The 14052-nt window shown below is 33.2% G+C and overlaps 1 protein-coding gene and 1 long non-coding RNA gene across 2 annotated transcripts in view; both read right to left on the bottom strand.

Moving 5' to 3' along the window:
• Positions 1-2435: 2435 nt before the first annotated feature.
• LOC138122651 (uncharacterized) overlaps positions 2436-14052 on the bottom strand; it is a 63732-nt gene continuing 52115 nt past the window's right edge. Inside the window, exons 2-3 of the long non-coding RNA XR_011156573.1 lie at positions 3211-3430; positions 2436-3130 (exon numbers count right to left, since the gene is read on the bottom strand). This is a non-coding gene — a long non-coding RNA (uncharacterized lncRNA). The remainder of the gene's footprint in view (positions 3131-3210; positions 3431-14052) is intronic.
• Positions 10067-12592, bottom strand: Ppa (Partner of paired). The gene has a single exon (XM_069036894.1). The coding sequence runs from the start codon at positions 12487-12489 to the stop codon at positions 11116-11118; it is 1374 nt and encodes a 457-aa protein (XP_068892995.1). The 5' UTR covers positions 12490-12592; the 3' UTR covers positions 10067-11115.

Raw genomic sequence — 14052 nt, 5'->3', positions numbered from 1 at the left:
GAACAATATCGATTACTGTTCTAATACGTAAAATATTTAGTTAAAAAAAACATGACCCCAGCTAAGATCAAGACCGATGATAAAGACATGAATTGGGTGAGTCTAATCATTCATACACCATGATCAAAAATAGGTAATTCATTTCAAATATCAACAAAATCATTTAATTTGTGCAGAAAAAGAGAAGATTAAAACTTCATGACATATCTAGTTGAAACCATATGCATTTCAGTAATTTTACCTGAGCGGATGCATCACAATTTGCACAGAGAGTCATAAGTCATAACATAACATAACACTCATAACAAAGGTCCGTGTAAGATGAATGCTGTAATAGCTTTGTTGCCTTTGAAATAGAAATATGTAATTGTGTTCGATTAAAAACTGCGAAAGAAAATTTGAGCGTTCGAGAAAGATTCCATAAACTTTAACTATTAATACAAGGATGCACCACTGCATTTTAAAACGAAAAAAAGTATAAAAACAGTGGAAACATGCCAAATTTGCTAGAAAAATAATCGTGTCAGTTTTCTGGAACTCCATACAATAATTATAATTTATTATTTCTCATTAGTTCAAGCCATCACAGGGGTTAGGTACTAATCTTTTTTTCAATCAGTTAGACAATAAAAAAAGATTTGGCATGATCACAAATAAAATATTGTTTCACCAAGATAATGCACCAGACAACTCGTAGGCAATTGCCGCCGTGATAAAACTTTATCGACTTCAGCATAGTGTTACTTACCACATACTCGTACACTTGACTTCCTAGCCATGACTCTTTCAAAATTTTCCGTATGTCCTTCGTACTTCCATATTAGATTGAAAGATAAAATTCATTTTAACAACTTTTTCGTAATTTTTCGAATGTATTTGTAAGATTTTAATTGTCTTAGGGGGAGATTCACGAAACTTTTTAAATTTGCAAATCGTTAACGAAACGGCAAATACAATGCTTCAACAATGTCAGTTGTCATGGTTTTGAATTTGCAACGCCTTATCGAGCCTTACCGAGTTTCGTGAATGACCCCCTTAGTTTTTAAAAGGTAATTTAAAAAAAATGTTTTGATTTTCGACAGATGTCTACGATATTAAATGAAGTCTTAAAATGTCATATAGAATTGGCGGAACAATTCGGTACTGTACGGTGTTAGTTGATACTACAAAATGAAGAGAGAGAAAAGTTACGCTTTTGATCTCATTTATTTTTTTGACTACTGAAAAAACTCTTGACGATTTGTTTTTTATAGGGCAATGGAATAATAGGTAGTTTTGAAAGATTATAGTACGCTTTGCAATTATATATTTACTGTGCCATTTGTACAGCATTTTACTCATTTTAGCTGAAAAAAGCATTTGCAACATTGCATTTGAAATCACCTATAAATTATTCCAACGTAAATGACTCAAAATCAGTATTCCTTAAAATCAACAATATCACTGTGATTGTTTGTGATTTTCTTCAAATTTCGTAGTCCGGGGTTCTTTTTATTTGGTTGGCATAAAAAAAAAGTTGATATAGTTTATACGGATTTCTCGAGGGCCTTCCACAGAATTGATCGTGGTCTCTTGTTTATTGAATTAGAGTCATTTGGTTTTTCGGATAGCCTTGTGGAGTCTTATTTAAGCGATCAATTTATAGACGGGAGAGTGAAAAAATCAATATCTTCGAGAACCAAGAAGATGGATTTTTTAAAATGTTCTTTTATTTTTATTAAACAACGTACTGTTGAGTTGTCCCACGAATTTTGGGACCTCTGTGTAACCCTGAAATTATACTTATTCCAATATTTTTTTAAATTTTTTAAATACCCCAAAAAGTAAAATATATTTTCACACAAAGTTGTTAGAAAGCTCACCTTTCGTATTTGTCATTTATTATGATAGAATTTTATGGTATCCGAGTCACTACCACTAAAACTAAAGTTTTCTAACAATATTTTTAGATATCTGCTTTTGAAAAAGATTTAATTCAGTTTATTAAAAACTATTCAAAAATAACCTTTTCACTTTGAAATATGTAAGTTAATTAATGTGGGCAGAGCTCTTATCCCATGTTAGCTATACGGTGCGATCAACAATTATTAAGATCAAAGAAGCCTCTGAGATATTGGACGTATGTCTGCTAGCGGATAAACTCTATTTAAATAAAAACAATTTTTATTTTCTATTTGTTGACTAACATTTGCTATGGCATCTGGAGTCCGTACTATTGGCCTCCCAGCGTCCCAGTCCCGTTCTTATGTTCTACACTTCCAGTTTCACGAAACACTCTAACCGTATTTCTCAGAACATTCAAGAAATCTGCCTCCAAGAAGGCAAAATTTGGAAATTTTCGACGAAACTCGGCCAAACAGGCAACAGCGCTGTATGTCGGTACTCCGTAATTGAAAACACCATTACGAATAAAGTAAGATTCAGTGATGAATCTTTTATGTTCTGAATTAAAATTAATAAAAACCATTTTTACGTTAAAATTTTATTAATAACGACAAGTTAGCAAGGATAAGAAAGAGACTGGCAAAGTCATAGCCGCCCCTTATCTAAGTAAATGTTGATCGCACGGTAGTTTTTCAACAATTAGATATTGTTACGTAAATAAAATCCAAGTACCTTTCAGTCCATTTCTGGGATAACCATTATAAACTAACCGCAACAGTAATTAGTTCATATCGCGGTTAGATTTTACAAATGTTGATAAAATCCGCTATTAATTTAACATTTATTGAGTGGCGCGAGCAGCATACGTCATCATACGTCATATTTTTTTCTACACAAAATTATGTACAAAAAAATGAGCTTAAACCAGCCGGTTATGTCCTGAAGATAAGGAATTTATTGGAAATGCAAAGTTCAACTACAGAGCGAATTTAAATGACGGAAAATTAGAGCTGGAAGTGGATATTTTTCTTCATCCCACTGGTGGATTCGAGTCTATCTCCTTTAGCGCTGTGCCGACGAGCGTCAATATCCAACGAACGGCATCGGCTAGGCCTAGACTGAAATTTCAAAAGCAACTTGTCAAGTGTCAGAGAGTGGAGAGAGACAAATAATAACCGAGAGAGACCGACCCGATCGGAGGCAAAATTCAGGTAACTTGCCGAAGCCAGGTAGAAAACCAAACGATCTACAAAGAAGCGATAGTCGGTATATTTTATACTTTGAGATTCTTTTAATTAATATCGAATGTACGGAAAAAAACAATACCTGCGCAATCACAACATGCTTCCTTCGGTGATTCATGAAGTCGAGAAATTCTCAATTTCTTCGATTTTTTCGCTCGTCGTCTGTTGAGGCCCGGTTTTTCGGTTCTGTTATTGCCTGGCCGGGTTGTCCTTTCCTAGTACTCCCAACCATACAGTCGGCGTATTTTATTTTTGGGAAGATTTCAAAGCGTTGCCGTCCTCCGCTTTTAAAGATAGATCAACTGCAACGTGGGTTACACATTTTTTAGTAAATGGGCACGTTCATGGTGGCGGATTCAGATAAATCTTTTCTACTTTGCCGGGTTAAGTACCCGCATAAACCGGTAATACTACATTCAACAATAAAATTCAATTTTTACGGCCTCAATAAGTAGCCACGGTTTGCAGGTTCATCTGAAAAAATGTCCTAAACCAGCGGGATAAAATCACCATAAGCTTGCTTTCTGTTTCATCGACAGTCTTCCATAATTTTTTATTACAATAAAAACGCTTCTTACGATCGCATAAAAAGCGTATTTTCAACATTTCTGAACTGAAAAATATTATAAACTTGCGTACTTATTACATTCTTCTTAACTAATGTAATGTTCGATGGATGCTAAAAATTATACTTTTCATGTCGTAAACCAGTTTATATAACGGTAAAAGTTGGCTGTTTTCTAAAATAAATATGTACTAAAGACAGAATCCTTTGATTTGGTTAGAGAAATGCAGCAATTGTACTGCGTTTTTTGCAATATTCGTGTAGCAATACTAGCAATAAGTGTTCTGACAACGAGAAAGTACTTATTCCTACACTGCTAGTTCGAGAAAAATTAGAATTCAAACTTCTGGACAAAAAATTGTTTTTTATTATATGCACCTAAATCATAATCTCTTTCTGACACTAAAAAGCGTACAAAATCACTAGAGCTTTAAAATTGCTTAGGTGACAACAAATTCACCTACAAATTTTGAACAATAATAAATACACATTTATACTGGGTGCCCCAAAATTCGCGGAACAACTAGCAGTACGTTGTTAAGTAATCATTAAAATATCAGGTAAAAATGTTTTAAAAAATTATTTTGTCGAAGATATAGACCTATTTGTTACACTAAATGTGGCAACATTTAAAAACATTCGATGTATCCCAATAGTCTGCAAATATATGTATTTCATTTTTGATGTATCCGTGGAAATGAGAAAGAAAAATCAAAGCCATGTTGCCGTACGTTATTTGTGGTAAAACGGACATAAAATTACTATTTGGAAATGCTGGAAGTAATGAAAAAAATAATTGCAAACCTGATCACAATCGTTCAGAATTATTATGCCACTGGCTAGTAAAAGAAAAATAGTCAAAATCTTTTTTAATATTTAAAATAAATGAGATCAAAGCTGCACCTTTTGAGCCCCCATATCATGAAATTTAAGAGGTATAGGATTTTTTTATTATTTTTTCTCATTATTTTCTAACATGAGTTGACATTGCCCCGTTGAGATGTTCCGGCTCTGTTGAGTTGTTCCGCAAATTTTGGGGCACCCAGTATACTATGTATTTATAATAGCAATAGCAACAAAACAACAACAATTAATCATTTGTATATCAACGATTAATGACAGATTACTTCGAAAAAGGTGTTTAAATTCACTTTTTTGTTATAATTTTCAGATTCTAGTGCAGGTATAATAAAAAATAGCGTATAATACACGTGTATAAGGGCCTTTAAAGCACTAGCGACGTTAAAAGCACTCCCTTCTCGCGTCCTGCTTTAAAGGCTTCCTTATACACTTGTGTCATAATATAACTATTATAAGTGACTGAAAATATTTAACTACTAAATATAAGTATAACATACTTTTATAGAATTAAATGTGATGGCAAAGAAATATCATTTAGGATATCTAAAAACATACATATTTTAATTGGAGTTCACATTTTAGTAAAAAATGCAATTATTAAAAAGTGATATCTACTTAAAAAATATATACATATAAACTTCGTGCAACGAGAGATGGGAAGATTTTAAATTGTAGACTTGTAATCCAACACTGCAAAATGCACTAGAATACATTAATTAGAGCATAATTTCAGGGCAAAATTGTTGCTGTTTGAAGGATATATTTCAAATCTACGTGCGCTAGGTACTACTTTCTCTAGAATTTAGTGATTTTTATGTCAACCAATCTCTCGCTGGACAATCTATACCTACCTTTACAAAAATGCAAATAGGTTTTTATTTTGTATCTTATATCCGTGTAGGACTTTATTTTCTTGTTGTTTTTGTTTTTGATTAATGGTAGGATAGGAATGAAATGTGAATGTAGGTACATATACCTACAAAATATTCAAAGACTGTGTTCATAGATTGTACATCTAAGTAAAAAATAAAATCAACAATTTTGTAGCTTTCAAAAAAATCTATTTTGAAAACAATCATTCATAATTTAATACGCAAGTTATTAAGTATGTATTTAAAAATATAACAGCCAAGGAAATTGACAAAACAGACATGCAACTTGGCTTTAATAATCCAGTAATAAACACTGACAATCAACTCTCCTGAAATGTAGATATTACACGTGACAGGTTTATTCCATCCTTGTCACACTCCAAACATCTAATGATAATTGCTGATGTACATACGGTGCAGATATAAAACAACAGCGTGTTGGTATTGGTAGATTTTTGTAGTTGTCGAAGAATAATATAAATCAGGTCCTCTGCGGAAAATGTGAAATACCTACATGTTTTAAAAATTAAAGTGAAATTAAACAAAACTAAAAGTATCGATATTAAAAGTGAGAGTAAATTTGTAAATTGCAGACAAAAAAGTTATATAGTGTTCGACGATGTATTGATTTTTGTAGATATTCTTCAAAATGAATAAAATGTTTACGCACAAAACATAAATTTACTTTATTTCAACAACTTAAATTAGCACAAAAAATTGTTTTCTTTCTTTCAAATCAGTGCTATCAATTATTTAGATTTATAAATTTATATTCAAAAGAGTGCTATAAATTTTATGGAGTGAAACGAATTATTGAACCTTATACGGTTGTACAAGTTATACTCATCATGCTAAAAATATGTGAGGTTATGAAACGCAATTTTATGATTCACCTGTGATGAAAATATGCAAAAATGCTAATTTCATATTTTCTGAGATATGAGATGATTTAATTTAGATCTAACTCTTATAATACGAATTTCCACTTTTGCAACAATTGCGAGATATGCGATTGAACTACATACTAAAATGGTACTTGCATTTTTTTTTACCAAGGTAGCCTTACAAAACAATTTTAATTTCTAATATTGCGAAGTACATTTTTAAATTGTGTGTAATTACGTGAGATAGCTCTCATTTGTGTATGCACGCACGCAATTGGCACAGAATTATTCACAATGAGTTTGCGTCATAATAAGTTTTTATTGTTTTGCATTTGAAAGTGACTCACTACAATTAAAAGCGAATTGTATTTTAATAAAATGTTCTTACGAAAAAGCACTCAGTTATTACATTTTGTAATGATATGTTGCATCTCCATTTCTGAGGAATATGGGTTTCATGTGTGTATAACGATAAATATTGGGAATGTATGGGAAAATCCTTAAAGTTAGGATGAATCAGCCAACCATGTAAATAAAAATATTTGCTTATTTTCGTTTTTTTTTTTTTTTTGTTGTACACTTGTAATTTTACATTCTCTTTGTTTTATTTTAAATTATTGTCTGTTAAAACCTGTTTTTTATAACAATTTGTTAATGTGAAAATAGTTATTTAGACAACGTGTGTTAGAAGCGCAACTTTTTTTCATAAGTGTGAAAGTTTATTAAACGAGTCGTAGGCGAGTTGATAATCCACACATGTGAAAAAAAAGCACGCTAACACGAATTGTCTAGAAATTTTTTTAAAATTCCATTAAATGAAAACCTATTTAAACTGTAATTTTATGTGCTACAATTTTATTCAAGTGCGGTGGCCAGTTGTGGTAACTAAGGAAACGTTATATGTTTATTGAAATTATCTTTTTTGTCAGCTTTATGTCAGTCTCAATAAAAGTGAAAATGAGTGATTCAGATGAAGATCCTGAAATTACTAGTGGACTATAAAGAAAGGTTAATGATTAATGTTACTAATTGTTCTAATTGTTATTTTAATAAATCACTTCTTTGTAGAATATGTACCTATATCGCTCATTCATGGATTAAAACAGTTAAAAAAAGTTGGAGGCGTCATAACTTTTTTCACTAAGAAAAAAGTGACACTTAAATTAATGAAAAAAATTAACTTATTTTAATCGAATTTTAAAAAATAAATTCAATTTTAAAACTTGGACATCGCATTGGATAAAATCAATTTGATTATAAACGAAATAGCATAACCTCTAGAGAGGAAAAATGCATGATTTTTACGGAGGTGTAATTTGTAGCTAGAGGGCGAAGCCCGAGGGCCACAAAGCTCAGAGGGGAAAATACGATTCTCTTCCGAGGTGTACACATTATTTTTTCACGACCCAAGTAAGATTAAATATTATGAAAAAGAAGTTTTTTTAAAACCTTCTTTATTGAAGTTTTAATCGACATTTAGGTACTAAGTTTAAAATTATTAGTAGTCTGATAAATTAAAAAAAATCCTTGACAAGACTGAAATTCTATGTAAATATAAGTTTGTTTATGGTAAAAGATGGTTGTCAAAAGACTTTTCTGCAGAAGAACATGAAGAAGATAGAATATCATAACACCCCCTAGAGAATTCATTGAAAAATTGTTAACCTATGGAATAATTTGTTATTTATGAAGCAATTTTTGTATTGGGTGAGACAAAATGATTGTGAATAAATATGGTAACTATGTACGAAAACTTATGTGGCAACTATGTACGGAAATATATGTGGCAACTTTGTCAACCATAGAGTTGACATTTCTTTGACAGTTCATAGTCGCGCAATTTTGAAAATTGTCAAATCAAGGTGCAATGGTATAAAAAAAATCAAATGCACGCTTATGAAATGTCAGAAAAATGTCAACTCTACCCCATCCACACAGTTGCCACATAAATTTTCGTACATAGTTGCCATACTTATCCACAATTATTTTGAATCACCCAATATTAGAATAATATGCAATTTGTCACTTATTGGTTGTCCAAATAAAAACCTGATCAAGAGTGCGGTTTCACAAGTTCTGTTTGTTTCTCCTGTGCTGCAGCATAATGAAACCTGTCATTTTCGTCAAGTTTAACTTCCAATTTGTGATCAAAGGTTTTTTTTCATTCTGTAGGTACTCTATTTTTATTACATACATTTTTTTTTCCAAACTAGGTAACTGATATTTAATACGACTACATATTACAAAAGATTTTAGAACATGGATGTATGGTTCTCTACACCGATATTTTTATCTAATGCTTTGTGTGTATCTACGTTTCAGTTTTTGTTTACGTGTATCTTATCTACATACATAAGATAAGAAATATTTAGAAGCTGGGAGGAAACGTTTAAAAACTAAGCTAAAAATGTAATAAGCGCACGTGTACACTTTTCCAGAGGGTTGGCAATATGTACTTGTTCACTTATGTACAGCACTTTTTAGTACAGAGTTGCAAGGATATCTTTTTATGCAAAAATACAGGTGATGTATAAAAGCAGGTTTCTTTTACATATCTACTTTACAGCCATACGTACAACGTTGTATGGCCGGTGACCCGCACAATGAAGGTGAATTTATAAATAATTCAGTTACTTCCTGCGTTAGAAAAGTGCGTGAACGACGTCTCAAATTACTTGAATTACTAAATCAACATGCGCTTGGTTCATAAAACAGGGATTAAAATTTAAATACAATACGTCAAAATAGAATAAAAAGGTGAGCAATTAGAGTGGATAAAAAATACTGAAATATATTTATTCTGACCAAACAAGAATGTTTGTCGAGTGTGTGCGGGTAACAGTGTCTATGCACACATAATATAGGTCGTTTCTACTTTCTTTAAAACTTAAGCTTTTAAACCATTGATAGACAATTTAATTTAAAATTAATCAGAAATGGGGTGAGTAGGTACACTTTAAAAATTTATCCAGACGATAGGAACAAACAAAAAACATCGTTTGAATTATTACGACTATTGATTCATGTGACTAATATTATATTCTCATTCTTACAAACGGTAAATCGTAACTTACTACATAATACTAAGGTTGTTGCTTATTATTATAATTTAAATGTATCTATACGTACATATATTTTACAGAAACATATTATGTACTACATATAGTAATATGGAATTTAAGGGAAACGATTTAAAAAGTATCCATGTAGCAATTCAAGTAAATCTCTATGAAAATTAATATGTGTATTAGGGAGAAATTATTTTGTAATCATCTAATATTGTCCTAAATTTTGTTTTATTATTTGTAATATCGTTGTGATTATCTCTCTCAAATTAAAGAAAAAAGGTCATGATCTTCAGACATTGAGTACGTTACTGTGATTGAAATTTTCATTTTAATATAAATGCTATCGCATGTTTTATGGTTAATTCCGTATTGAATATTAATTATTAGTTGTAAAGTATAAATATCATCCCAAAATAGTGAGGTACTATTTCACAGCAAAATGATATTTCTTAATGTAATATGTAAATCAAATGAAAAGTCTACTACTAAAAATTGTATTAACGGTAAGCAAGTAACAACATATTTTGTGAGGATCACTGTTTCCCGTAAACAACAACTTCACAACAATTATTATTATTATGGTCGTCGTTGAAATAAGTTTCTGTAGTTTATCAAAAAAAAAAAAAATGGTTGCTTTACGATACGCTAACGAATTTATTAATCGGGGTAAAAATAATGGAGTTAGGTATATTTTTGTTGATAAAAAGTTTATTAAGTTTAAATTTGTTTAATTTATAAAAACATAACGTAATAGTAACAAATATTGATAACTTTACGTTTATTTACAAATACTATAATGATCACTGTACATTTTTACAGTTCAAAAATTCTATGTAAACAAAGTTTTGCACCACAATTTTATAATAATAATTAACACTAAATCAACTTGAAAATCATACTGAAAATTTTACAAAATATTAACGAAATGATAATTACAACTGAGAGAATCGTAAAATAGCATTTAACAGAATAATTATAACAAAGAGGATGGACGTGAACAAATAATTGACAACGAAGTCCTTTTGAAAATTTAAAATAACACTGCAAATTCATCGTTTGCGAAATGATTGTTTAAACGCTATCACATTTTTTTAAAAAAACAGTAAATTCAAATTGTATTTAAAGAAATCTTCGATGTTAATAAAGATTGTTACAGAGTTTGTTCCTAAGAATGACAGTGACTACTTAAAATGTAACAATTCAATATAAGACTTGAATAAAATTAGATTATTTGTAAACCACGATTTGTTACATTTTAAAAAGCGTTTGATCATGGAAATATAATTCAAGAATTTTGTGGTGCCATGTGCTACTGAGTGAAAAGGAGAATTTGTATGAATGTAGTTGTTTCGAAATTGAAATAATTTTACAAGGCCTGTAGAAGTGTTTTACGATTATGCTTACTTAAAAATCAGTTCTCATTGGTTAATTATAGTAACAATATAATAATAATAATAATAATCATGCTTATACAGGTAATTTCACTTTAGTCGAACTTTACGTCATTCGTTTTTATTCTATCACAGCTTATAAGAGCCATCCGCTGGAAATTAGCTTGCTTTTAAGATTTTGGAATGTATACAAGTTTGTTTGGTCGTGTAAGTCAAAGAGGAACCCGAAGAGAAACGACATAATGACATGACAATAACTACAATGAATTCTTTTTGTCCCGATTCAAGCAAAAATTCCATTGGAGGACGCATACAACGTTAAAATTTCTATTTATACTAATACGTTTCACCTAACGTGCCACAGCCCCAGGTTGAGGACGCTGAGCTGGGGCAGTTTCATAATTCTTTCCAATCCTACCGTCGTTATCCTCGTGCAGCCGTACAAGTCTATACACTTGAGCCGTAATAGCGATTCCGCGATGGTGGTCAATCCCTTATCTGTCACCCTGCTGCATTGGCCGATGTTTAATGTTTCCAGATCGTGGAGAGTGTTTGCGATTTTTGCCAGACCCTCGTCTGATATTTGACACGCACTTAGCGACAAACTTCTTAAATTGAATAGTCCTTGAGAAATATGCACTAGAGCTTGATCGCCAATTTTGTCACAAAACGACACGTCTAACGAGGATATCCTGGAGCCGCCCTCAGCCAGATACGCCATTCCCGTATCAGAAATATTATCACATGAACGTAAATTCAACTCGCGCAAATTGGTCATTTTGGCCAAGTGTTTTAAGCCGCTGTCCGTTATACTAACACAGAAACTAAGATTGATGGATTTGAGTGATGTCAGTCCCGTGGCGTGTTTGAGGGCTTCGTCGGATAATCTTTGGCAGTCCTGGAGGCCTAGATACTCTAAAGATTGGTTACCTAACGCTAGATGTCCGATCCCCTGGTCGCTAACGTGCCAGCAAGACCGTAAATTCAGTCTTTTCAACTTTTTCAGTCCCCAGGCTATTAACACCAAGCCTGTATTGGTTACGTTGCAACAGCCTCCGAGTTCGAGAACTTCCAAGTTTTTCAAATACTGCGCTATTCTGCTCAGGGAGTTGTCGGTGACTTGCTTGCAGAGGGATAAGTTGAGCTCGCAGAGTGACGGGGCGTCGGCGACGAAGGCGTGCGAAATTCCCACGTCCGCAACGCTGTAGCATCCGCTCAAGTTGAGGGACTCCAGGTTGGGAATTCCCTGGATCACGTCCCTTAGCGACTTCCTTAGCGAGAGCACTTGGACCCTCTTTATGCCGCGCTTGACCAGTGACGCGAACAACGACGGGTTGGCCCTCCGAAGGTGCAGTTTGGCCTCCACACCTCTCCACACAGACTTGTGGTACGCCGCGTCGCGCCATGCGGTGCACACCTGTGCCACACGGCCTTTGTCCCGCACGTCCAAGTAGCTGAAGATGATGGCCAGAATTTCCGGGTACAGGCAGGAGATGTGCGTCTTTCCCTGGTCATACTCTTCAGTTTGGTCCTCTTCCTCGAAGGGCCTCTGCAGAGAGTGCAGCTCCTGGATGGGATTGTGGAAGTGTTGAGGCTGGTGCAGCCGGTGGTACGGCTGATACCTAGGCGCGGTATGGTGGTGATGACGGAGCAGAGCCGCTGTCGATAGCAAAGGAACTGGTAACTCTGTGAACAAGACTTGGGTCGGGTCCTCCATCATAGTTGAAACCACTATTTGCACATTACGTGCGTATCTTTAGCGACACTGCCACACTCTCACTTCGACGACGGCTCATTTCAAACTAGTGCGCGTAGCGTTCCGTAGAATCAAGTTGACTGCCTTCTGTCGCCATTGGCTGGAGTGCGCACCACGTGATCGCTCACCATCGTATCGATTCGGTTGCTCACGGCGGCATTTTTAAGTTTCACGAGGCTACTTGCCCCCTCTTCCATGGGGGCGGTTTTCAGCCGACAAGGGCGGGCGGGGGTAGGCTTGCATTTTTCAGACTCACTAAAATTTAGGTTATGACAATCGCGAGTCATACATACGTACGTATAGCATCCGTGTGCTGGTCTCCACTGATCATTTAAAATTTATGAATCAAAGAGTCCTAAACTATAAATCATTTTTATCTAAGATTTCTAAGGTGTTGCCACCTTTTCTAGGAATCACCTAAAACAACACTATAAATTATGTACTTCCAAATTAACTCAACTAAATTTTTCAGATCTGATAGTGGTTCCGAGTGGCAAACGTGCCATTTGAAAAACAACCCCAATTCAACAAAGCAGGGTTTATGAAAAAAATTTTTGCTGCAGCTCGAAAGTCTACAAAAGGAAACAATTTCGAGCAACAAACAATAATCAGTTTTTCTTATTGTCCATGTTTTTAAGTTAAAGGAACTGCCTTTTGTAAACATTGCTCCGAAGGTATTGTTTTTAGTTTGTTTTTCAAATACAAACTTTTTACAAAACAAATAAAACAGCAATGTTGAAATGTAAATATTGATTTGTATTGGTCAAACAGAGATGGAGATACTTTCACATCGAAAGAGACATTCTCTTGAAAATTCAAGAGGATAGAGTTGAATAAAATTCTGTTTTTCTTCCGACGTTTTCTGGAAACTGAAAATACTTTTTGTTTTAAAAATATAAATTTAAATAAAGCTGAATCGCATATCTACACATGTTTAATCTTAAAAGTTTGATGTTTATTTCAAATATGTATTAATTATCCATATTTATGTGGCAAGTGAATTAAAATTAAAAGCTTGACGGACCATCGATAATGGCACCATCCCAACAGGGTTATACTCTCGTGTCAAAAATAAATTACTCCCTAGGATTTAGGGATATTCGTTACTAGGTTGCCATAAATTTGGTCAGGTTGGAGATTGGTGACAAAAAAAAGATATCCCAAAAATGCAAGGCAGCAAATGACTAATTTCTCTCTAAGATGATTTTTCGTTTCACAATCAATTTTGGTTACTGGCGGCATATTTATTTGGATTTAATCTCTCAATTCAAAGTAACCAACCTTAGGCATTCAAAATTACTTTTGAAAATTCTAATTACACATAACATAAAAAACGTTATTTCCCTAAAAGTTGGAATTCTAGGGAGTAATTTATTTTTGACATGAGAGTACTCTACAAAAATATTTTATTCTAAAGAGTATTTTGAAGATTTGTGTTGACATTGTTGATGGTATATACTGGGTACCCCAAAATTCGCGGAACAGCTTATCACTACGTAGTTAAGTAGCCATTAAAATATCAGGTAA

This window comes from Tenebrio molitor, chromosome 2 (genome assembly GCF_963966145.1).
Source record: "Tenebrio molitor chromosome 2, icTenMoli1.1, whole genome shotgun sequence".
Taxonomy (NCBI): domain Eukaryota; kingdom Metazoa; phylum Arthropoda; class Insecta; order Coleoptera; family Tenebrionidae; genus Tenebrio; species Tenebrio molitor.
The sequence above is the reverse complement of the archived record's forward strand: the minus strand, read 5'-3'. Positions and strand labels throughout refer to the sequence as shown.

Bases quoted from the DNA above. Each gene is read 5' to 3' on its own strand.
- Ppa (XM_069036894.1), bottom strand. From the start codon at position 12,489: ATGATGGAGGACCCGACCCAAGTCTTGTTCACAGAGTTACCAGTTCCT.